At 31.0% G+C, this 22,820-nt stretch overlaps 1 protein-coding gene and 1 long non-coding RNA gene across 2 annotated transcripts; both read left to right on the top strand.

Moving 5' to 3' along the window:
* The first annotated feature begins 13,011 nt into the window (after positions 1-13,011).
* On the top strand, positions 13,012-14,435 carry LOC131615752 (uncharacterized). Its single transcript, XR_009287918.1, has 3 exons — positions 13,012-13,289; positions 14,098-14,177; positions 14,278-14,435. It is a non-coding gene; the product is annotated as an uncharacterized LOC131615752 (long non-coding RNA).
* A 4,065-nt stretch (positions 14,436-18,500) lies between these two features.
* LOC131644031 (ABC transporter I family member 20) lies at positions 18,501-21,367 on the top strand. The gene is made up of 6 exons (XM_058914416.1): positions 18,501-18,967; positions 19,334-19,453; positions 20,185-20,280; positions 20,400-20,552; positions 20,635-20,712; positions 20,854-21,367. The coding sequence occupies exons 1-6, from the start codon at positions 18,656-18,658 to the stop codon at positions 21,094-21,096; spliced, it is 1,002 nt and encodes a 333-aa protein (XP_058770399.1). The 5' UTR covers positions 18,501-18,655; the 3' UTR covers positions 21,097-21,367.
* Positions 21,368-22,820: the final 1,453 nt, after the last annotated feature.

Below are 22,820 nucleotides of genomic sequence, written 5' to 3'. Positions count from 1 at the left end.
GTGTTATTTTGTCACCCGAACAACATTTGGGTTCGGGTGCCAATTTCGGGTGCGGGTTTGGGTAGTATGAAACCCGCACCCGACCCGTTGTCATCCCTACTGGGAAAGGCTCGAAGGGTTATATCAGGCAAAGGACATCTCAAATCGTTTGTTGCTAAAGGAGCAATTCCATACTTTGCGCATGGATGAGGGTACAAAAATCTCTGATCATCTTAGTACTTTGAATAATATTGTTTCTGAGCTTGAATCTATTAAAGTTGAGATTGATGATGAAAATAAAGCGTTAAGGCTTATTTTGTCCCTTCCACCTTCTTATATTCATCTCAAACCTGCTTTGATGTATGGGAAAGAAAAGTTGAGTTTTGAAGAAGTTGCAACTAAAATTATTTCTGAAGAAAGGAGGATGAAAAGTGATGAAAGTACTTCATCAAACTCAGCGTTGGTAACTAGAAGTGGGGCTAATGGGAAGAAGATCCATGCAAATAATATGGTGTGTTGGAAGTGTAGAAAGTCTGGGCATTTAAAGAGAAATTGTCCAGGTGGAGCAGTATCTGAAAAAGACTCTGAGGCAATTGCTAGCAACGTCTCCCTTGTTTTGGGAGATGATGGGGATCCTTTTTAGAAGATAAGGTGTGTCCTTATGGTATTTCCGCTATACCATGCAAAAGGACAAATCATTTCTAGCGGATTCAGAACAACACACGGGCATTGGTTGGCATTGATGCAAGGTGTGTGGTGAGATGTATCGATGGCTGAAGAACTTCCTAAAAGCCAACATGGGAGTTGCACCATAATCTTTCAGCAAGGTTTCGACGTGAAGAAAAATTCTTGGGTTGATAGTTTCAAGTGTAGTGTACTCTTTATGGTGGAGTATGATAATTTGATTTGTCGGTAGAGACAATGAGAATTATGATTGTCGGTGTAGACAATGAAGATTGAAGATCATTACAATCAAGGTGGAGATTGTTGGGGTTGATTGTATGTCTAATGTTGCCTAAATTCTTAAATAAAGAAGGAAGTTAAAAAGTAGCTATTTGAGAAGTCTCACATTGCTTAGTGTGGTGAAGCAAAGGGAGGGCCAAGGTTATATATTGGACCTAAGTTCTTTGTTTTTAGATGCACTAGTCAAAAAACACTTTAAGCTTATATTTGATTTTCTTTATTCTCTTATGCTCTTGTATTAGAGTGTTGTGAGATTTAGTTTAAATATTTGCTTTGTAAGAGTATGGGTGTACTAGGGGATTGGGGTGAGAGTAGAGAAGTCTATGTGTTGTAAAATTTTCACATAGTAATAATTCTCTGGTTGTCTATTTAGACAACAGTCGTGGTTTTTCTCCGGTTTTGGAGTTTCCACATTATATTCTTGTGTTATTGGTTGTGTTTTGCTTATTTATTTTTTTTCTTCAGCTGTGTTATTTCCCAACAAAAAATGCTCCCTCGTGTTGACCTCCTGAATTGTCTCCAACAGAACCCAATAAGCTCCACATCCAGATCGACAATTTAATATAATGCACAAGTTTTTCAGAGATTGGACTGGCAGGTACTAGAGCGAGCCCCATGATATGTGCCTTGAGGATGCTTCAACCATGCAGTTCTAGGATGCTTATGATCACTTAAGTTAGATGAAATCTTTCATATTCAATTAATTACTCCACTAAGGAATCAATTGTAGAAATATTTTTTCTTTCTAGGTAACATATTATGATAGATCTCATTAGAAGTAATCTACACAGATATCAAACGTTACATAATAATTTCTCTATCTTACATTGTGTTATAATATTCATAACAAAAGTGAATAGCATTATCCTCAAATTATTCTTGGTTTAGATATATATATCTTTTTTTTACGATGACAAACATTTATACTTTGAAGGAAAATTTTATATTTTAAGAGATGATAAAGAATCACAAAGGATCGGGCAAAGACGCTCTCCTCGAGACTATGATAATAAATTTAAATAAAATTCTAAGTTATAATAACATTTTCCAAGTTATGCTTATTGACAATTTCTTAAAACGATGTTTGAAATATGGGCAATGTTTAAATGCTTTTAACAATTTACTTAGGGTAAAATATCCCCGATTTTCATCAAATACATATAAAAAACGTATAAATTATTTTAAAAAGAAAGTTGAACTTTTTTACATTTGGTGAAGTTCCAAAAAAGAATAAAATAAAGAAAATTTTTTTACCCACCTCCCTATGGGTGGTCACCTCCTGCGAAAAACCAAAACTACCCCTGCTTCGGAAGTTCATTTCCGAAGCGCTTTTTTTTTGAAAAAATTGACTTATTTCGGAAGTTCATTTCCGAAACAGGGGTTTCGGAAGTTCACTTCCGAAATACTGCGATTTCTGCAGATTTATCAAAACACTCCCCCTCCCCCAATCATTTACCCTAAATCAAAACAAAAAGTGGCAGAGGCGAAAATTTGTGCAAACAGAATTCCAAAGCTGCATCAAGGCTCCAATCACACTGCTAAACAACATTCAAAAGCCCTCAATCCTAACACTTTTTAAGTTTTGAAATTTTTAGATCTATTATTCAAATGCATGTTATTTAGGGTTTTAATTGCATAAATGATATATGGCTAGGTTGTTAGTAGTATTTAGGTTGTTTAGAAGCATTTTGATTTGGTTTGAAGGTTGATTTAGGGGTCTGCCATGGAAGTTGCAGAAAAGTCCATCGCAGGGGTGTTTCGGAAGTTCATTTCCGAAAACACCTCCCTCCCAGTTTTCGGAAATGAACTTCCGAAATATATCAGAAGTTCAAATTTTTTTGTTTTTTATTTTGTCTCGCATATTAATCGATTTCAATTGTTTACAGGAACATGTCTTCTAGAGAGGGCGCTAAGGGAAGAAAGGATTCTTCAAAGAAAGAGGTGAAAGAGGTGAAGGAGGTGAAGGAGGTGAAGGAGAAGAAGAAGGTTTCGACCGGCTCTACTTCTCGTTCCCAGGGGGCCCGGGGCCCGGATGCTCAAGCTCAGTCTTCAGGCGTGAGAGTCGTGATCAACGCTGATGGTTCTGAGACTGAGTGGGATGAGGATTGGTATAATTATCTTTATTCGGAGGAGTTCGCTCGTCGGGAAGAATAACGTGTTTTTTTTTGTTTGATGTGTATTTTGTAACGCTCGTCGGGCAAAATAACATGTTTTTGTTTTGTTTTGTTCTGATTTCGGATTGTATCGCACAGTGTATTTGTATTGGATTTATCATGTTAGTTTTTGGAAGTGGTAACCGGAGCCGAAACATATGACGGAGGAGGTGGATGTCCGGAGGAAGTAGAACTGGAGATACGTCCACCACGAGACAAAGTAGCCAATCAATGTAAGCTATAGTTTATGATTATCATCTGGGGACGTCATTTCTAAAAAATGAAGATTAAAAATAATAAGATTTTTTTTCCAATTTTTTGTAATGACGTCCCCTGATGATAATGATAAATTATAGCTTACATTGATTGGCTCCTTTGTCTCGCGGTGGACGTACCTCCGGGTCTTCTTCCTCCGGACATCCACCTCCTCCGTCATATGTTTCGGCTCCGGTTACACCTCCTCCGTCATTTGTTACTTTCAGTTGTACGTATTTTTATTAAAATAATAAATAAACCTTTTGAAATTTGGAAGCCTTTTTTTCTCCCCACCACTCTCTCATCCCCACCTACCCGTGTTTAACAATATGTAACTTTAATTTTATGTAATATTATCGTTGTAATTTTCACCCGATTAAATAAAGCGAATTGTTCATTTTCTTCTGTCCAGACCTATTTTCGGAAATGCATTTCCGAATTCCTCCAAGGGGGGTGCGCTCGGAGATGAACTTCCGAAACACCACATTTTCTGAAAAGTGACTTGATTTCGGAGATGCATCTCCGAAATCAATATTTTATATTAAAAAAAACACGTTTTCGGAAGTTCATTTCCGAAAACACCTTTTTTCCAAAAAAAAGTACCGTTTTGGAAATGAACTTCCGAAACAAGGGGTATTGTGGTAAATTCACCAGGGGTGGGCAAGAAGGTTAGGAGGTGGGTGAAGAAAATCTCTAAAATAAAATGCAGTAGAATATACAAAACAAAACTCAATGAAAGTACAAACATCATCCCAGATGAATATACAAAAAGTTTAAAAATGAACATGACATCAATAACACATATCAACTGGATTTGTTTAGGCTTGAGTTTCATTGAAATTCTTTGGTTGAGGTGAAACTCAAACATAAGGATATGTAGATTTTCTCTATGGTTAGCATCATTTGCATGATTTATAAATCTATAGAAATATGAACCCCGTATGTGGAGTTTGATCTTGTAGAGGGTGAGTAAGATAAAAGGTGTCTTCATTCCTTTCTAGAGAAGAAACTAGGCTAGGTAGCAGAGTAAAGGGTGTAGAAGCTTCATAGGTTGTCCAAGTAAAGCAAAATCAAATAATTTCTTGGACAGAGAGGTTCATGTTGATCTTATAAAGTTTAATAATGAATGTTATAAGGTTTTCAAAGATTTTTAGGAAGAAAAATATGATGCTTCTTAAACATGTAGATACCTTTTTTGGGAGAGAGCCTTTAGGGTTAGGTTTAGAGGAGTATGAGGGATAATCAGTGTATGTGATTGAAGTTATGTGCATTATAGGAAAAAAAAAAACTGAAAAATATAGAGATGCAAATAATGCAATTTAATAATTATCATAAATGGTCACCCGGACTATTTTGACAAGTAAAATGTGTGTTGGATTACACACATTAAACAAAGGGATGGCCACTAATTTTCAAGAAAAGTAACTATTATTAACGGAGCAAGTGAAAAGATGGAAAATAAAACAAGTTAAAATTAAATGATCACTATAAAGTAATCATTTAAATTTGCTGAACATATCTTCAACTAGCAATTTAGTGGATATCAAGATATGTCAGTTCATTAATGATCAATATCAATAAAGTTAATATTAGTTATTTCTTTTTAAACATAGTCTTAAATAAAATGATATTTGATTTCGACGTGTTTGTCTCTTGGATATAAAATTGAGATTTTAAAATAGACAAATTGCTTAAGTATTATCCCATAAGATATGAGTGTTACTTTTTTTTTAATATGACAATTCTTAAGTTGATGTTTTATCTAGAGAAATTAAGGGTTACAATTTTCTATTAATATTTATTCTCCTTGAGTTAATGATAATGATATTTTTTTATTGTTTTTTTCTTTACTAATCGAATAAATTTTCAGCAAAAAATTGACAACCTTCATTATTTATTTTTATTTCAATTTTATGTCGGCATGATAAAAATATGACTAACTTGCAGTTAGTTGATTTTTATAAAGCAAATCAAAGTAGTAGTTCCTTTTAAATATCTTAAATTCTCTTTACACCAATTAGATGAGATGTTCTAAGATATGATTGAAAACGAATATACAAAATATCTTAAATTCTATAATAAATAAAAAATCTTAAATTCTCTTTACACCAATTAAATGAGATGTTCATGTGATTGAAAATGAATACACAAGGATACACTAAATATAATTCCATGACTATAGACCGTAAGATAAATAGAATTGCCTTTGTATACATAGTTTTGACGGATATACACTTCATCAATATTGGTTGATTTGAATGTCAAGAAAAAATTTAATTCACCCATCAAGCTCATAATAAACTCCTTCTACGTTGGTGACTATATCAATGAACTACTAGTCTAATTTTATTTCTTTAGCATTTATTGTAAGGAGTAAAAACAAGATCACATACATCAATTAATTGAAATTTATTCGATTTCTCTTGTATGACAACTATCCAACCAACATAGTTAGGAGTCCCATCTATAGAATGTGGTTCAATAAGAGATAATGGGTCTTGAGGGAGAGTCATTTGTGAATGATGATTTGATTTCAATGCATATTACTCACTTCGTAAGCTTTTTTGTTTGAAAAAGAAAAATTTAATGACTTTCATTAATCAAATAAAAAACAATACAAGGAAAAAAATTTTAATTAAACAACGTCTAAGATTAGTAATTGACTGTTGTAAATAAGATATGAGCAACCGAATTCGCTTGATGTTTGGTGAACTTAACCTCAAAATTCAGAAGAAAAAAATACATTAAATTTTTAATAAATTAAATAATAAAACTAAATTAAGCGAAGTTATTTTACATTTTATTTATTGATTAAAGCAACACTCAAGCTTAAGGAAGATATTTCAATAACTAAACTGATACATATCTATCCTTTCTTCACCTTCATATTTCTCAATCCTCTATTGTACTTATTCGGAAAAAAGAAGCACTAATTTTTCTTCAACAAAAAGAAATTCTTTTTAGTTTATCCGTAGAAAAAACAAAGATACTTGCCATAAATAGAATATTCATTTTTAGGTTACTGCCACCGACCCCACTCAGTGGCTATTATATTATGACAACACCAGCATTTACCACCGACTGACTCTATGTAATTGACACCACACGATGATGACTCATGTCAAGTTACCAGACACGTGGCTTTCATCCAAGGTATTTTTATATTTTTGTGGGACCCATAACCTTTGCGTGTGTAATTAATGAAAGTGCAACGTTGTTGAAATACTGAAATAGATAGCCAGGTGGGGATTAGTCAAACCTTCTTAACACCAATATATTTTATGGTTGTGTATTAGTTACTTGGTCCAAAATCAACAAACTTAATCTAGTTTGGTTTAATATAAGTAGAGACGGAAAGACTAGGAAAGGATAAGAAAGTTAACATTTTTATAATTATAGGATAAGGGTGTGAATAAAAAGTAACATTTTATAACCTTTTTGGACGTTTTGTTAGTTGTTAGTTGTAACATTTTATAACATTTATAGGCAAATAAAATTAAAATATGGACATCATACTAAGGACGATTAGAGAAAATATAAATGCTTTTGAATAATTGATAAATAGGAATCATTATATTAAAATAAAATTAAAAGATATAATTAGAAATAACTATATGGACTTACTTTTAGTATATAAATATGAACTATGGATTAATCAGGAGAGAAAAATTAATAGGTACATTAATATTTTAATAAAAAAAATTAATTAATCTAATAGTTGATATTTATTTCTCTCATCTCTCTTTATCAAAACCCTCCTACTTGATACGCATGCACTCTCTCTCTCTCTCTCTATATATATATATATATATATATATATATATATATATATATATATATATATGAGACGTATCAAATGAGAACTTTAGATATAATGAGAACTGTTAACTTTTAATAATAATCATTACATTTATATTAATGGCTCATATTTGTTTTAGATTTTGAAATATTTATTTAACACTTAGGTGAATAATATATTTATTTAATATATATTTAAAATCAGAGGTAACTCAAAGTCATTAATTTAAATTCAATGATTAATATAAATAGAGATATATATGGGGATGTATCAAGTAGGATGATATAATGCTAACCATTGTATTTGATAAATAGTCTTGATAAATATTTATTGTCTATGCTTGCATGTGACTTCATCAAAACCATTTATCAAATTTAAATTGTAAAAATGACATGCTCATATATGATACGTTATATATATATATATATATATATATATATATATATATATATATATATATATATATATATATATATATATATATATATATATATATATAGGAGGCGATTCAAGTGAGAACACTTTGTTATAATGAGAAATGAGAACAATCAATTATAGCCCTTTGATTCTATTAAATGAAATTTGTGGTATAGATTATATCTAATTTAAAATAAACATGAGATTAAATGTTACACACAATCATTTTTCTCAAATCTCAAAATTTATTAAAGAATCTCTTAGAAATAAAATTAAATATTTCTTTTTATATTTAACATTTGTTAAACATTAATCATAAAATATTTTACTAAAGTAAAATTACATAATTTTTATAAGAAGATTCTCAATAATGATTTTACAAAAATTTATTCACTATAATTTGAAATTTTAATATTTTTTTAAAATCTAAAAAAAAAAGCATAGAAAAACGATTAAAATATCTAAATCAAATTTTAATAAGTATCAATTCAAACTATTTATTTTAAATTTAAATTTCAATCTCGTTTTAATTTCAATTGATATAATAATCCCCAAAAATTCAATTCACCTTTTTTTTTTCTTGCCAAATATTTGTAATTCTATGAAAATCATATTTTACAAAAATGTCAAAATAAGGAATATTTAATATATGTTAATTTTGATACTGTTATTTATTTTTTATAATTTGCATTTTAAATTTTGTAAATATGAATATTATAGAGATAATTATATCATATTTTATTATATAATTATTTTAACAGTATCACTGTTTGTAATATATATTTGTTTGTTATAGGTTTTTTTTAAAACTATGAATTTTTTAGGATCATATATCTTTGGCACAGCAAAAAAAATTTTAATTTTTTGAAAAATAAATAGTTTAAATAAATACTCATTGAAATTGGATTTAAATATTTTTATCTTTTTTCTATGAATTTAAAAAAAAAATTAATTATAGTGAAAAAAATTTCATAAAAATTATTATTGAAAAATATTTTACTATAAAAATTAAGTAATTTTATTTCTAAAGAATTTTTTATAATTTAGAAATAAAATTATTTAAGAAAGAAATATTTAATTTTATTTACAAATTCTTTAATAAATTTTGAGATTTGAGAAAAATGATTGTGTGTAACATTTAGTAGTATGTTTATTTTAAGTAAGATATAATCTATACCACAAATTTCATTTAATAGAATCTAAGGGCTATAATTGATTGTTCTCATTTCTCATTATAACCAAGTGTTCTCACTAGAGTCGTCCCCATATATATATATATATATATATATATATATATATATATATATATATATATATATAATTTAAGTTTGGGGTTTGCTAATGTAAATTCACTTGATTTTATGAAGGTCTATTTTAGCAACATGCACCTTATAGTACATTTAAGTATTTTTTAGTTAAAGCTTGCTAAAACACATCTTTATAAAAATAAGTGAGTGTATTTTAGCAAACTCCCGTGGGATTTGCTAAAATACACCCACTTATTTTTATGAAGGTGTATTTTAGCAACATGTACCTTAAGTGCATTTAACTATTTTTTAGTTAATACTTGCTAAAATAGACTTTCATACAAATAAGTGGGTCTAAGTTAGCAAATCCCTTTAAATTTTATTAAATTTTTATTTTATATATTTTTAAAATTAATGATTAAGTAAGTTGATCATTTCAAACAAATAAAGAAATTTGTATTAAAAAAAGAAAGAATGAAGTCTTTATTAAAATATCTTTATTATGATGGATACATTCACAATTTATCATTAATAAAAAATTAAATGTTAAATTGAGAATAATGAAATTAATATTAATTATAGATATATAGAATATAATTAAAAATTACATAATATGTTAAAATTTTAAAATGTCATTTATTTTAAATTTCTTTAATAAATAAATCACTTATTTTGATACGAATATACTATTTATCAAATGTATTTTTGGCCTTCCTTTTCATAGATATCAAGATATGTCCCTTGTGTCTATTCTAATTCAAGTATCACGTATCAATTAAGCTATCACTCTTATTCACTTTTTTTTCCTTCATATAAACATAAGTTTAAACACATTACTTTGTGAAAATATTTTCTTATTTTAATTTTAAAAAATTATATTAATTTTAAAAAAATTATATAAATTTAGTTTGTTAATAAGAAGATACAAAAAATTTAAAATAAACAAGAAGTCGTTTGAATGAGTTTTAATTTCTAGTTTTTAAAAATTATTTGGGTTTAGTTGATATACACTGACAGTGTAAAATAGTTTTACATTGTCATCCAATAGAAAATAATCAGTCTGCCATGTCATTAAAAAAAATTAAAATAAAAGGATGGAGTAGTTGGATAAATAGTTGTGATTGGTTAAAAGTGTAAAATTGCATCACTCCTTTTCTCAAACTATTTTTGTAGATCATTTTCAAAAAAGAATTTTGAAGGAAACAAATAAAAAGAAAATATGTTTAGTAATTAAAATTTTAAGAATTATTTTAAAATTGATTAGTATTATAAATTTATCATTAATAAAAAAATATATAATTAAACTACTAAACAAGTTTTATGATTTACAATTAGACTAAAAAGAAAATATGTTTAGTAATCTAACTTTGAAAAATTATTTTAAAATTGAACAATATAATAAATTTATCATTAATAAAAAATATATAATTAAACTACTAAACAAGTTTTATGATTTACAATTAGACTAAAAAGAAAAAATCAAAACCTTCAAAATCTGTTTTAGTTTTTTAGTTTGTAAAACTTTCAATAGTTTTCAAAAATAATCCTATAAAATTAGACTATCAAATAAATTTTGAAATTTTAAAATTTTTAAAATTTAAAAATAGTTTTATAAAACCAAATTAAACAAATCCTAATTGTGTACAATTTTTGAAAACAAATAAAAAGTCAAAATCTTATTTTTATAATTTTCAAAAATAAATTATTCATGACTAACCTTTCATCTTTCCACATCTTCTTATTAAAAAGTCAAAACAAATAAACATTAAATATAAAATACAAATACAAATATTTTTAAATAATAAACATGCGTTTAATTTTCGCTTTCTTTCATAACATAGAGGGAGAGAATATGCCACCTTCATAGATTTGTTGGATCGTGCCTCGAGAATGTGGAAATTTCTTTATCAACTACTAATTCCATTTTTGGTCTGTATATTTCATATTCTAATTTCATCATCAAATTAAAGCTCTCCACAAGGCTTGGTGACGAATTGCATGTTTGGTCCAACCGACTCATAACCATTTAGCATGAAATAAGGGATCACACGACATAGATTGATTATGACTCTGTTAGTTTAGTTATTCAAAATGGTCAAGACACGCATTGAGTATTCTAAACGAGTTTCACCTAAACCGACAACAATTTTTAACTATATTAAGTAATCGTGTAAATTGTGAATGCCATGAGAATATTACATTATCCCATTCGTTTGTCGGCAGTATATCCCCTCAAATGAAAAGAAGTACTTGTAACGTTATGGTATACTTGTTGGGCCTAATTTGACAGGTCCAAAACACTAGAGCAAGGCTAAGTTAGAAACTTTTTTGAAGGATTGCTTAATATACTATTTGAAAATTTTACTCTACACCTCTCCACTTATTCTCCTATCTCTACATTTTATAAAAAATGTCATTTTTATTCTTGTATGCTTTTAATTAATTTACTATCTTATTTTTACTATTCATTTGAGATTTCTGAAAAATATCCAAACCATCAACTTCATTATTTGATGTTAGAGCTTAGAAAATAACATTTGAAATTACATCTTAATGATCGGAGGTGGATTTGCTTCAATCGAAGTTGACAAACCGAGAGATTCTTGTTCATCTTCTTCTTTCTTCTCTTTGTATTCTCATTTGTTGGAGTTTTGTATGTAAGTCTACCAATTTTGTATGTATATTTGTTGCTCATGACATTGTATAAAATCTAGTTTACAAACCAATGTTGATGTTTATCTTCAGTTTTGATTTGTGCTTTATCCTAGAGTATGACACCAAAGTGTCATGGCACCAAATTTCACTCGTGTGTTGCGTGTACTTTAGAGTAGGTCAATTATACTAGAGTATGACAATTTTATACAACTTTGTAATCACAATAAAAGCTCATACGCATTACTTATACTAGTGTGTTGTGTGTATTATTCTTAGTTGTATCCATTATTTGAATTCACCTTATTGAGAGAAAAATCGTCAAAGTCATTCTTTATTAAATATTCACTTATTGGTCATTTGAGGATAAGCTATTCAAAGGATAACAAGTTAGTCTTATAAGCATAAGATCAGAGTGTTGACTTATGTACCGTTAAGTTGACTAGAGGACTATTATAATATCATGAGTAATCTTGAACAAAGGATGTCGTTGGAAGCATAAACCATACACTACACCAAAATTGATTTTTTGTATCGCCTTATTTAATAGCACTTTTAAAGAAAATGCTATTAAAAGAGAAAAAATAAATCTATAATAGCACTTTAGGGTCAGACGCTATTATAGAATACATAAAATATGATTTTGATAGCACTTTAAGAAAAAACGCTATTATAAAACTTTACTAAGATAGCGCTTCCTTTATAACGCTATTAATATTCTTCACTAAGATAGCACTTTTTATAAAACGCTATTAATTTACTAACCTATGTTATCGTTTGTGAAAAAGTGCTATTGTTGAACTTTATGAAATATTATAATAAAATGATAAATAATATAATAATAAATAATAAAATTAAAACAAAAACAAAACAAAACACTTTGGCGGACACTTTTTCGTTTTGGCGCACAATTTTTGGTCACTCACCACCAAAAGCCAAAACACCCATTCTCTCTGAAAACCTAAAACCCACTCACGCATGAAATCTTCCTTCTTCTTCGATTCACGCATGTCTTCGTTGAACCTACCTTCCTTCGATTCACCCAAGCTGTCGGACCCATAACCCAGCCAAACATTCTTCTCCATTCATTATCCCAGAACTCACACACTCTTCGCCATAGATTCATCGATTCATCACCATAAAGTGAAAACACAATCGATATAGATTCACCACTTGAACAGAAAGAGGAAACAACAGAGAGAAAGAACGAACAAAACTCATTCTCCGTCAAACTCATCCCTTCGCCCGCTCACCATCATCGTCCCTCTCTTCATTGGTATCTAGTAATCTTTCTTTTCTCATATTATTGTTCTGCGTTGTAAATTTACAGGGATTTGAAATAAATGATAGTAGATTAATTATAAGAGAATCATAGAATCCCTAATTGTTGACTAACTATAAGAGAATCCTAGGATCCCTAATTGTAGATTAATGTTGATTAAATATGGCAAACTCTTGTAGACTTTTGTGTATTTTATGTTCAGCTTGAGTGAGTAAAGAGAAACTTATAACACAACTTGAAGATTCAGTTTGGAAAGTCGTTTTTGGGATTGTGAGGGATATTCCATAGTTTGTTTTTGTAATTTTCAGTTTCCAGTAGCTTGGTTTTCTAGCTGCATGATCCATAAGTAGAGGTAGTTCTTAGCTTCTCTATCTTTCAAGTTTTTGTTAAAGTAAAATTACCTATTTGTGACAGAGCCCTAACTTCTCAGCCTTTAGAATTACCTTTCAGTTTGACCGTTGCTCGCCAGTTTCTGATGGATTCGGACTTATCGGTTGCTGTTGTTGATAAATGTGTTCCTTGTTATGGTGCCACTGGTGCAGGTATCAATACAAACATGCTGTGAAAAAATATCAATATGAACATCCTCAAATGTCTTTCGCTTGTTAGTTTAATTGTTGAACTCGTCTTAGATCAATTAGTCTAATCCTTGATTGAATGTTTTGTTAGTTAGTTTGATACTTGACTGTGTTTTTTTCACGCGTGTTTCATCAATTGCGGGATGCATAATCGGTGTTTGTTCAAATTCTACTATGTTACTACTAAGTACTATGTTACAACATTGTTATGGCAGCTCATTGATAACATGTTATGTTAAATAGCATGGTGACTTTCCCTCCTAAAGTCACTTAAACCCAGCCTGTGTTGCCATCACTCATTTGATTTATCTCTTAAGCTTCTATTTGTTTCCGCATCTATGAGGCTAAAAGACGCTGTCTGGCCTATGCTCCTAATTGGAGCTTCTTACTTTCTCAAATTTTCTTTGCATAGGGACGTGAGAAATACCCTCCAAACGGATTACCAAACCCACGCTAAATCACTAAGAAAATACACTCTACAAGATGCTTTTGTTATAGAAACTATAGTAGAAGCCCCTTCTACTAGAAGGGACTCTTACATTTAGCAATTGAAATGAGTGTTTGTTAGAAGCCTCCTTCTAAGGGGGAAAATCGAAGTACTAAGTCCTGAGAATCCTACAGGAAAGTCTGACTTGCCAGACGTAGATGTCTTTATCTCAAATTGTTGATCCCGAGAAAGAACCGCCTATTGTCACGACAAAACACTATCTTGTATATTTTAGTTGTTGATTATCCAGTTGAGAAGCTTTATTTGCTATGTTTTTGATGACAGAGGCGCACTTTTAACTTTCAAGAGAATGGTTGAACACTTCATCTAAGCACTCAAAGGGTGACCTTGCTGGCATCATCCAGGTACTAATTAGCAAGCTTTTGAAATTGCTGCTGCAATATTTGATACTATAAAAATCACTGTGAAATGGTTATCTGTTTAAAAAGGTCTCTCTTTATGTAGTTGTTGCCTTAGGCGTAATAAGAAGCATGCCAACACCTCAGAAGAGAATCGGGCACTAAAGATGCGTGACTCTGATGATGAAGATATGAATCTTTCATCCTTCCCTAAGAAATTTGGGAACTCAAGCTTCCTTATTGACTCATTTCCAGTGGCAGAGTTCTTAGGTAGGCCACTTTCTAATTTGTGTCAATTAGCCTCTTATTATGATTGAGCAATGGTAATAGGCAGTTAAAATGTGATGTATATAACATTTCTGTATAGACGTATGAGCTAGTACTTTTCTTATGGCGTGGATATGATTATTTTAAGTGAAAAGTATAATATTATTTATGATTGTTCACTGCATGTGTTCAGTGTTAATGTAGCGTATGTGGTTTGTTGGTTTCAGTATGTGGATTGGAAAAGAACTTGTTCCAGTTGTATAAATACTCCAAGATATTCATATAAAATCAGAATAGAAAATCACTTGGTGAAATAATCGGTTCTTCTCGTCTCTTCCTAATTTTCTTTAGTTTTCTTCCATTTTTTCTTCTGAAAGATTTAGATAAGATCTTATTTTTGTTTGTATCAGTTATTGAAGTAGCAAATGGATTGCAAGCTTGGAAGATTTTGGAAGATTTAACCAATCATATTGATATTATTTCAACGGAGGTGGCAATTCCCATCTTATGAGACATTGCTCTTCTATACAAGATTATGGGCCACACAATACGGAAAAAAATTCCAGTAACTAGTAAGTTTTTTCTAGTGCATATACATGCTTGGGTTGAAGCATTTTTTCTTTTTAATTACATACTATGAAAGTGTCACTCTTTTCTATGGCTTCTAATGGGACTGGGCTGCATTAATAATTTTAAGGAATTTAAAGCTATGGAATATCCTAATGCTTCACTAAAATAAATGATTATTCTTTGCATAATTATTATGTAAATTTTTACGGAGATAATCATACTTTTTGGTATAGAGAAAAGTATGGTCAAAGATAACTAAGTGACATTATTATGTCTTTCTTTGTAGCTTACTTTTATGTAGTTTCTCAAAAGTTGTGAGAGACTAGTTTAGCTGTGGTTTATGTATAAAGTTCATTGCTTATTTCTTTTACGTTTCATACATGGTTTAGGTAGAGAAGGCTTTGTGATTGTTTCAATTATAGCCAATGATAGCACCAATTGAAGAGGTGACTTATTTGTAGATATGTTTTACCGCACCTAACACGGTTACCTGATAGAGGTATGGTTCTATGGATACAAGAGAATTAGGCATCACCATTTTACAAGTGTGGTTCATCTAAGTATATTTTATTTAGAAATTTATTAATTTATCATTTACTTAATTTCATTTATAATATAAATAACTTTCAAAAATGCTAACTTCTTGTTTTTTGTTTATTACATTGTACTAAATTACAATTGTGTGTCTGCCTTCTTAAAATGCTAACTTAAAAAATGACTCATGAGAATCTGATCTCTTAACAAACTTATGGATCGGGAAAACCCATTTAGTATGTTAATTTTCTTTGAATTATATTAGTACCCACCAGTGTCCCATAACTTGAAGTTGAGTGACATGTTTATCAATTCTTCTCTACAAACTTGGGCTTTTTTACTTCTACCTATATGTATCTGTTCCCAAACCTGAAAAACTAGTAGAGAGTCAACAACCTAGTGATAAAACGGCCCTTCGATTCATTGGAACACAAGAATGAAAATCACCTTCTCTGTTGCACAAGGTCCTACACAAGAATGAAAATCTTCATTGATACACCTTTGAATCTCTAGCAGGCAATGTATAATGATTTTTCAGCAGCGAACAAACAGATTGATATAGATTTCAATGCAAAGCTTTTAGGATATGGTTTTGTTGGACATATTGCTGAGGAAGCGTTTTCAAGAAGTTTAGCTGTAAGTTCTTTGACTCGTGCATATGCGCATTGTGTGTGCTGGTATAGAACATTAATTTTATATATCTATGTTTGTTTCGATAGTATGTTCTCGTTCTAAGTCGAACTCGGTGCAATTGTAAGGTTGTAGCCTCATGACCCTTACCTAAAGGTTGCGAGTGGGGGTAACGCTACTGTCCTTAGCTATGATCTTTTAGTTTTGTTCACAATCATTTTTTTTTGTGAATACATGCGATAGGAAATCTTTCAGTGGAGACATGGAGAAAAGGAAAGCTTACTCCAAAAAGAAATGTATGGAGTTTTGGAATTGTTCTTCTGGAGCTACTTACAGGAAGAAAGAATTTTGACATAAATCTCCCAAGAGAGAGAGGAAGTTAGTTAAATGGGGTCAGCCTTTCTGAGCCGACAACTTGTCTGTGCTCATGGATTCTCAACTTGAAGGTCGGTTTCCGCCCAAAGCAGCAAAAATAGTTGCTGGCTTTGGGATTCAGATTGAAGTACTCTTTAGTTGGAATGCATGCATCTACAAATATGGCTATGCAAATGCCCTCTTTTTTGTAGTACACTAAATGCCCTTTATATATGTTATTATATTTAAAAAAGTGGATTTGGTTAAAAATATAATTTGGTATTGATGGATCATAATATTTATGCAATGAGTAACTTAAAGCGTTATTTTATATTTGCACGCCATAAGAGTGATTGTGTTAATTGGTATTTGCACACCATAATATGTAGCTTTTTGATATATGCACACCAAAGGAGTGATTTTTTATTAAAAAAAGTACTACAATAGCGTTTTGTAAAGAGTGCTATTAATGAAATATTCTATAATAGCACTTTTAAGAGAAAGTGCTATAAAACATGTGCCATATATTAGCGCTTTGTTTGAAAGTGCTATCAAACATGTGCCATATAATAGCGCTTAGTTTAAAAGTGCTATCAAACATGTGCTATATAATAGCGCTTAGTTTAAAAGTGCTATCAAACATGGGCCATATAATAGCGCTTAGTTTAAAAGTGCTATCAAAATCAAATAAAAAACGCACAAAGTGCCCACTTTAGTAGCGCTTAAGGAAAAACGCTATTAAAAAGCCGTACTTTAATAGCGCTTTAAAAGTGCTACTAAACAAAACATTATTTACAATAGCGGCGCGGTTAATAGCGCTTTTAAGCGCTATCAAAAACAAAAAAAAACGCTATTAAATAGCTTATTTGTCATAGTGATAAGGTAGTAGAGAGAAATCTTCAAGACACGTGTCTAAATTATGCTTTAATAGATGCTAATTTTTTTATCATTAAATATCATTTAAATGATGACCGGAATTCTCCTGCTCATTCATGTCATGTTGCAAAATATCAATTGTTTGAGCTTCAGAAATTCTCTTATGTGCGGAATTATGATATGTGTGTGATAGGGAGCCAGTATCCTACCACCTCGTCCCTTGCTTTTAACCAATGCAAAAAAGTGTTGTACATAAATTTTTACAAAACATTATTTTTAAATTAAAAAAAAAATCAGAATTTTCATTTCTAAAAATTTTTGTTTGAACATCCAAGAGTACTTGGATGATATGGTAAGAGATCTCTTCCAACTTAACTAGATGTTTTGGGTTTGACTTAATCTTAATCACGCAATAATGTTAAATTCTCTTGAGAGAGAGCTTTGCTACCTATTGCAGTCCTTCACATCTTGAGGAATTCGTCTCTGCAGATGAGTGCAGAGAATATCCAATTTCTATCGTTAAAAAAAACCAATTTGAATGATGACCAAACTATTCTTAATTACTCGTGTTGCAAAATGTCAATTATTTAAGCTTTAGTAACTCTTACGAAAATTCTCTTACGTGTAAATTATGATGTGTGTGATAGGGAGCAAATATCCTATCACTTTGTCCTCTGCTTCTAACTGATGCCAAAAAAATATATTACCAATAAATTTTGACAAAACATTTTTAAATAAAAAAGCTCATAATTTCCATTTTAAAAAGTTTCGATTTGAATAATCAAATTCGGAAGTATTGAAAATAAAAATATTCGGGAAGCTGCAAAAGCTTAATTGGATTTTTCAAATCTTTGGTTATTTTTTGGAATTATGTGTTTTGGGATATATTTTGAATTAATTTCTTTAACTAAGTAATATTTTAGTAAGTTAAATTAATTTAATGGGGTGTAGGTCTAAATGAGGTGTAGTCAAAATTTTCCTTTTGGATCAAAAAACCGACCAAAGTAAATAAAATTGGGCTTTCGGCCTGTTTATCACCAAGTACCAAAAAAACAAAAAAACAAAAAAAGCGAGGTAGTAGTTGTTGAGAGCGCGAGTGTCTGAGAATCAACCACGCTTCCATTCCCGACCTTTCACCTCCTCACCGATTTAAATTTAATTCAAAAAACCAAACTAACACAACCATAAAAACCAACAGAAACTCTCTTTATGCATCATTCTCAGGTTTTGTAGTTGAATCCTGAATCCTCAAAATGGGTATTACCGTCAATTCAGATTCAAAGCCAACAACAGTTGAGATCAAAGAGCTGAAATTCACTTATCCTGGAATCGACGGCCATCCTCCGCCGGGTTCCAAACCTCTCATACAAGACTTCTCTCTCAACCTCTTCTCCGGTGATCGGTGCCTTCTCGTCGGATCCAATGGTGCCGGAAAGACTACGATTCTGAAGATATTGGGAGGGAAACACATGGTGGAGCCGGACATGGTTCGTGTTCTTGGAAGATCGGCTTTTCATGATACAGCTTTGGAATCTTCGGGTGATTTGTGTTATCTTGGTGGTGAGGTTAGTGCTTTCATCAACCTTATTAAGTACTAATTGTGTCTCATTTAGCATGTGGATTAGTTTTAAGTACTAATTGTGCCTCATTTAGGATGTGGATTAGTATAAACTGTTATAATAATAGACAACCACGCACTTGCTAAATAATTAATTAATTAATTAACCACTTACAATTATGGTGAGGTAACTCAACTGTTTTATGTCAGTTGAATTAAATGTGTAAACTGCTGGTAATTTCAGATCATATAGGAATGAGTGGGGCATTGATTTAGAAATTCAGAAATTGTCACTATTTGTTTGTTACTTTGTTTCTATCAAATTGCTGACTGTCGGTGATTGGAATTTTTTTTTTTTTGGATTGGGACACAGTGGAGAAGAGATGTTGCTTTTGCTGGTTTTGAAGTTCCAATACAGATGGATATTTCTGCTGAGAAAATGATATTTGGTGTGGCTGGCATTGATCCTCAAAGAAGAGCAGAGCTAATCAAGGTTGGATGAATCTTTAATTAAACTTTTGTAGATTTAAGTTATGCATTGTGCATGGGGTTACTTAGTTTTGATATGTACTCTTGATATACCTTTTGTGGATTTCTTCATGTTAGATGAGGTTACTGGTGCAGTTGTAGGACACTTTTGTTTAAAGTACATAACAAAGCAGCACCATTTCTAATTACTTTTGCCATTTTTCTTTATTTGCTAGTAGAATTGACTTCAATTGTTTGATAGATAATATGTTTTCTCTTTGCTTGCTAAGATGTGTGTAGTAGAGTATCTGTTATGGCTACTGAAGTACATTTTCCGGTGTAAGTAATGGTTCATGTGTTTCCACAATAAGTTCTATTCGACTAACATTCAGTTCCTACCTGTACTCCTTTTTCCATTGCTATTTTACCTACAGTTAGCTTTTGTATTAATTACGATACATGCGTGGGGTTTCTTTTAATATAAACTCGTAGGAGTGGAAAAAGGATAACTTAAGTGCATTTGATATGATATACTTCTGTCTAAATGCTTGAATTTGATATTGTTAGATGGCATAAGCACATAATGACTTGACTTGTCTATGCTCGATTCAACGAAAACTGTATCATTATCTCTTATGTTCATTTTCTCTGACTATGCATTGCTAATTTCTGTATGGAAAGTTTCCTTGGCTATGCATATATACTTGTCATTGAAAAACTGTTGTTATATTTTTGTTCTGGTGTTCAAATGGGCAGGTATTAGATATCAATCTTTCATGGAGATTGCACAAAGTATCTGATGGTCAGAGAAGAAGAGTGCAAATTTGTATGGGCCTCCTCAAACCATTTAAGGTATGACGTCTTCTTTTATGTATACAGAAGTCCTTATTACTCTTGATATTTATAAATTACAATGCATTATTGAATTTAGAACAGTTTTATATATGTAAGGCTGCTCATTGTTTACTTAGGTTCTTCTGCTGGATGAGATAACGGTCGACCTTGATGTTCTAGCCAGAGCTGACCTTCTGAAGTTTCTAAAAAAGGAATGTGATGAGAGGGGTGCCACAATTATATATGCAACACATATATTTGACGGTCTTGACGATTGGCCAACAAATATTGTATGTCTAATTACATTTTGAACTGTTTTATGTCAATGGTTTAGCATAATAATCTTACTGTCATTTCAATGCTCTCTATCAGGTTTATGTAGCTCATGGAAGGCTGCAATTAGCAATGCCTATAGAGAAAGTCAAAGAGATTAGCAAATTGTCACTAATGGTTTGTTTTGTTGTTCTCTTGTGCCACTCACTGTATCTTATTATACTTATGTGTGCTACTCAACAATGCTTTGTAGACCAAGCTGTGTTTTTATAAGAAAACAATCAACTTAACTGCGCCTAATTGATTTTGAATATGTAGAGAACGATAGAAGCTTGGCTACGAAAAGAACGAGATGAAGATAGAAGAAAAAGGAAAGAAAACAAGGCGGCTGGCCTTCCTGAATTTGAAAAGCAAATTGATGGAAGCCGTGTGGTTGGGGGGGATCCTGCACGTGCTTCAGTTCGAGTTACTAATAATGGCTGGGCCGCAGGCCGGTTACATTCCACCATTGCTGGTGAAGAAAACTTCGTCCTAAGCTCAAACCGAGTATTGAGGGGGTAAAATAATTTTCAAATTCCGAGTGCTTTTGCTGTTTGATTTTATGAAATTAAAATAAAATTTATTTGCCAATGCTTTCTGGCTTATATAATCCTATTTGTTACATAGAAAAGGTCACATGTTATGCAGATATAGGAAAGTTAATGTATGTAGCCTCCAGAGTGTATGATGCTTGATTAAAAGCATTTTGTAACCTTGTTATTACAAATTTGTAACCTTGTATTTGTGCAAAAAAAGAGAACAACAGCAGCTGTAATGAAATTTTGTTAAATTATTTGCCGGTCTGATATTCTTGTTTGGCTCAACAACTATGCATACTTAGATTTTGTGCTTGGGCTGTTGCCTCTGCACTAGAAGTAGTTAAGAAAATTAACATACTGTCACTAATGGTTTGTTTTCTTCCTATCTTGCGAGTCTATTTCCTTCTATTCATGTACTAAAAGTTTAGATACATGTTAAATATAAAGATTAGAGAACCCCAGGATCACAGGCTCTGAGTCACTTTCAAGGCAAAGCTTGTGCAACCCTTAGCATAGGCCAGGCCACCTCAATAGCAACCATAAATGCTAGCAATTTAGCATGTAGAGAGCAAAAAGACCTCATTACATAAAGAAAGCCACCTTAAAAAGAAGTAGAATTGTCTCTGAAAATGTCAATGGCAGCAGCCTATTTTATATGTTCGAAAAACTCTCATTTTACAATCAAAACTTCCCAAAGACTTTTGGTCATATGCTCTTGTTCACGAATCACGCTACTTACGATATCATTCATGTTCTTACTACTGTTTTGAAAAACAATCCACCGCATCAAGTTCTCTTTGAATATAATCCTGGTTTAGAAAGTCTCAAAGTTTTTGGCTCACTTTGTTATTCTTCTAGAAATAGTTTATATAGGAACAAACTTCATCCAAAAGCAAGGAAATATTTATTTTTATGTTATAAATAAGGTGTCAAAGACTATGTGCTCATGTATCTTCAATTGGTTTGACGCATAAGCAGCTAACTTGCCATATTTCATCAATGCACCTCTTAAACCTTAGCAAATAATCTCTCGTCTTTCAACACTTAAAACTAGTTATGAGATGTTATTCATGCTTCTCCTTGTTCTCATGAATGATCAAAATACTATTAATAAAGACAACAAAAAATTTATCCAAGTACAACCTAAATATGGTATTCGTATAGTTCGTGAATACATCATGTGTATTCCATATTCATTATTTTGAATTTCACTCATCTGTACTCTAATCTTATAATCTTATGATATTCCGACTTCAAGTTAATATTGGAAATCCTTTTTACTAATCTTGTAAAAGATAAATTATTGGCAAAAGGTAATCCTTTTTACTAATCTTTTAAAAGATAAATTATTGGCAAAAGGTAATGATTCTTAAATTCCACTTTAGTCATCTGATGATAATTTACACACAACCTCATGCAACCTTATTTCTTATTCACTAAAGAACATATGCTCCCCCGTAAAGATACATTGGCTCAAAAAAATTCCACATGCCACAACTCTTCCAACCATAACTTCAATTTTGTTAATTTCCTCATAGAAGTGTGATATAGTGCATCAAAATGGATTTAAGTTTATTGTAAACTTAATTTCCTTCTCGAAAAGCTATCCTTCAACACGCGAGACAACTCACTAGAATTATCTGAAAACAAGTAGATACTTCATGCCTTCAACTTTTTTCAATCACAATTGTTGATTAAGTAACTTTA

Source organism: Vicia villosa, linkage group LG1 (assembly GCF_029867415.1).
Source record: "Vicia villosa cultivar HV-30 ecotype Madison, WI linkage group LG1, Vvil1.0, whole genome shotgun sequence".
NCBI classification, from domain to species: Eukaryota; Viridiplantae; Streptophyta; class Magnoliopsida; order Fabales; family Fabaceae; genus Vicia; species Vicia villosa.
The sequence above is the reverse complement of the archived record's forward strand: the minus strand, read 5'-3'. Positions and strand labels throughout refer to the sequence as shown.

Excerpts from the sequence above, each read along its gene's own strand:
- LOC131644031 (XM_058914416.1), top strand. The coding sequence starts at position 18,656 with ATGGGTATTACCGTCAATTCAGATTCAAAGCCAACAACAGTTGAGATC. Across the intron at positions 18,968-19,333 it reads TGTGTTATCTTGGTGGTGAG|TGGAGAAGAGATGTTGCTTT; the intron begins GTTAGTGCTTTC and ends ATTGGGACACAG. Across the intron at positions 20,713-20,853 it reads TTAGCAAATTGTCACTAATG|AGAACGATAGAAGCTTGGCT; the intron begins GTTTGTTTTGTT and ends TTGAATATGTAG.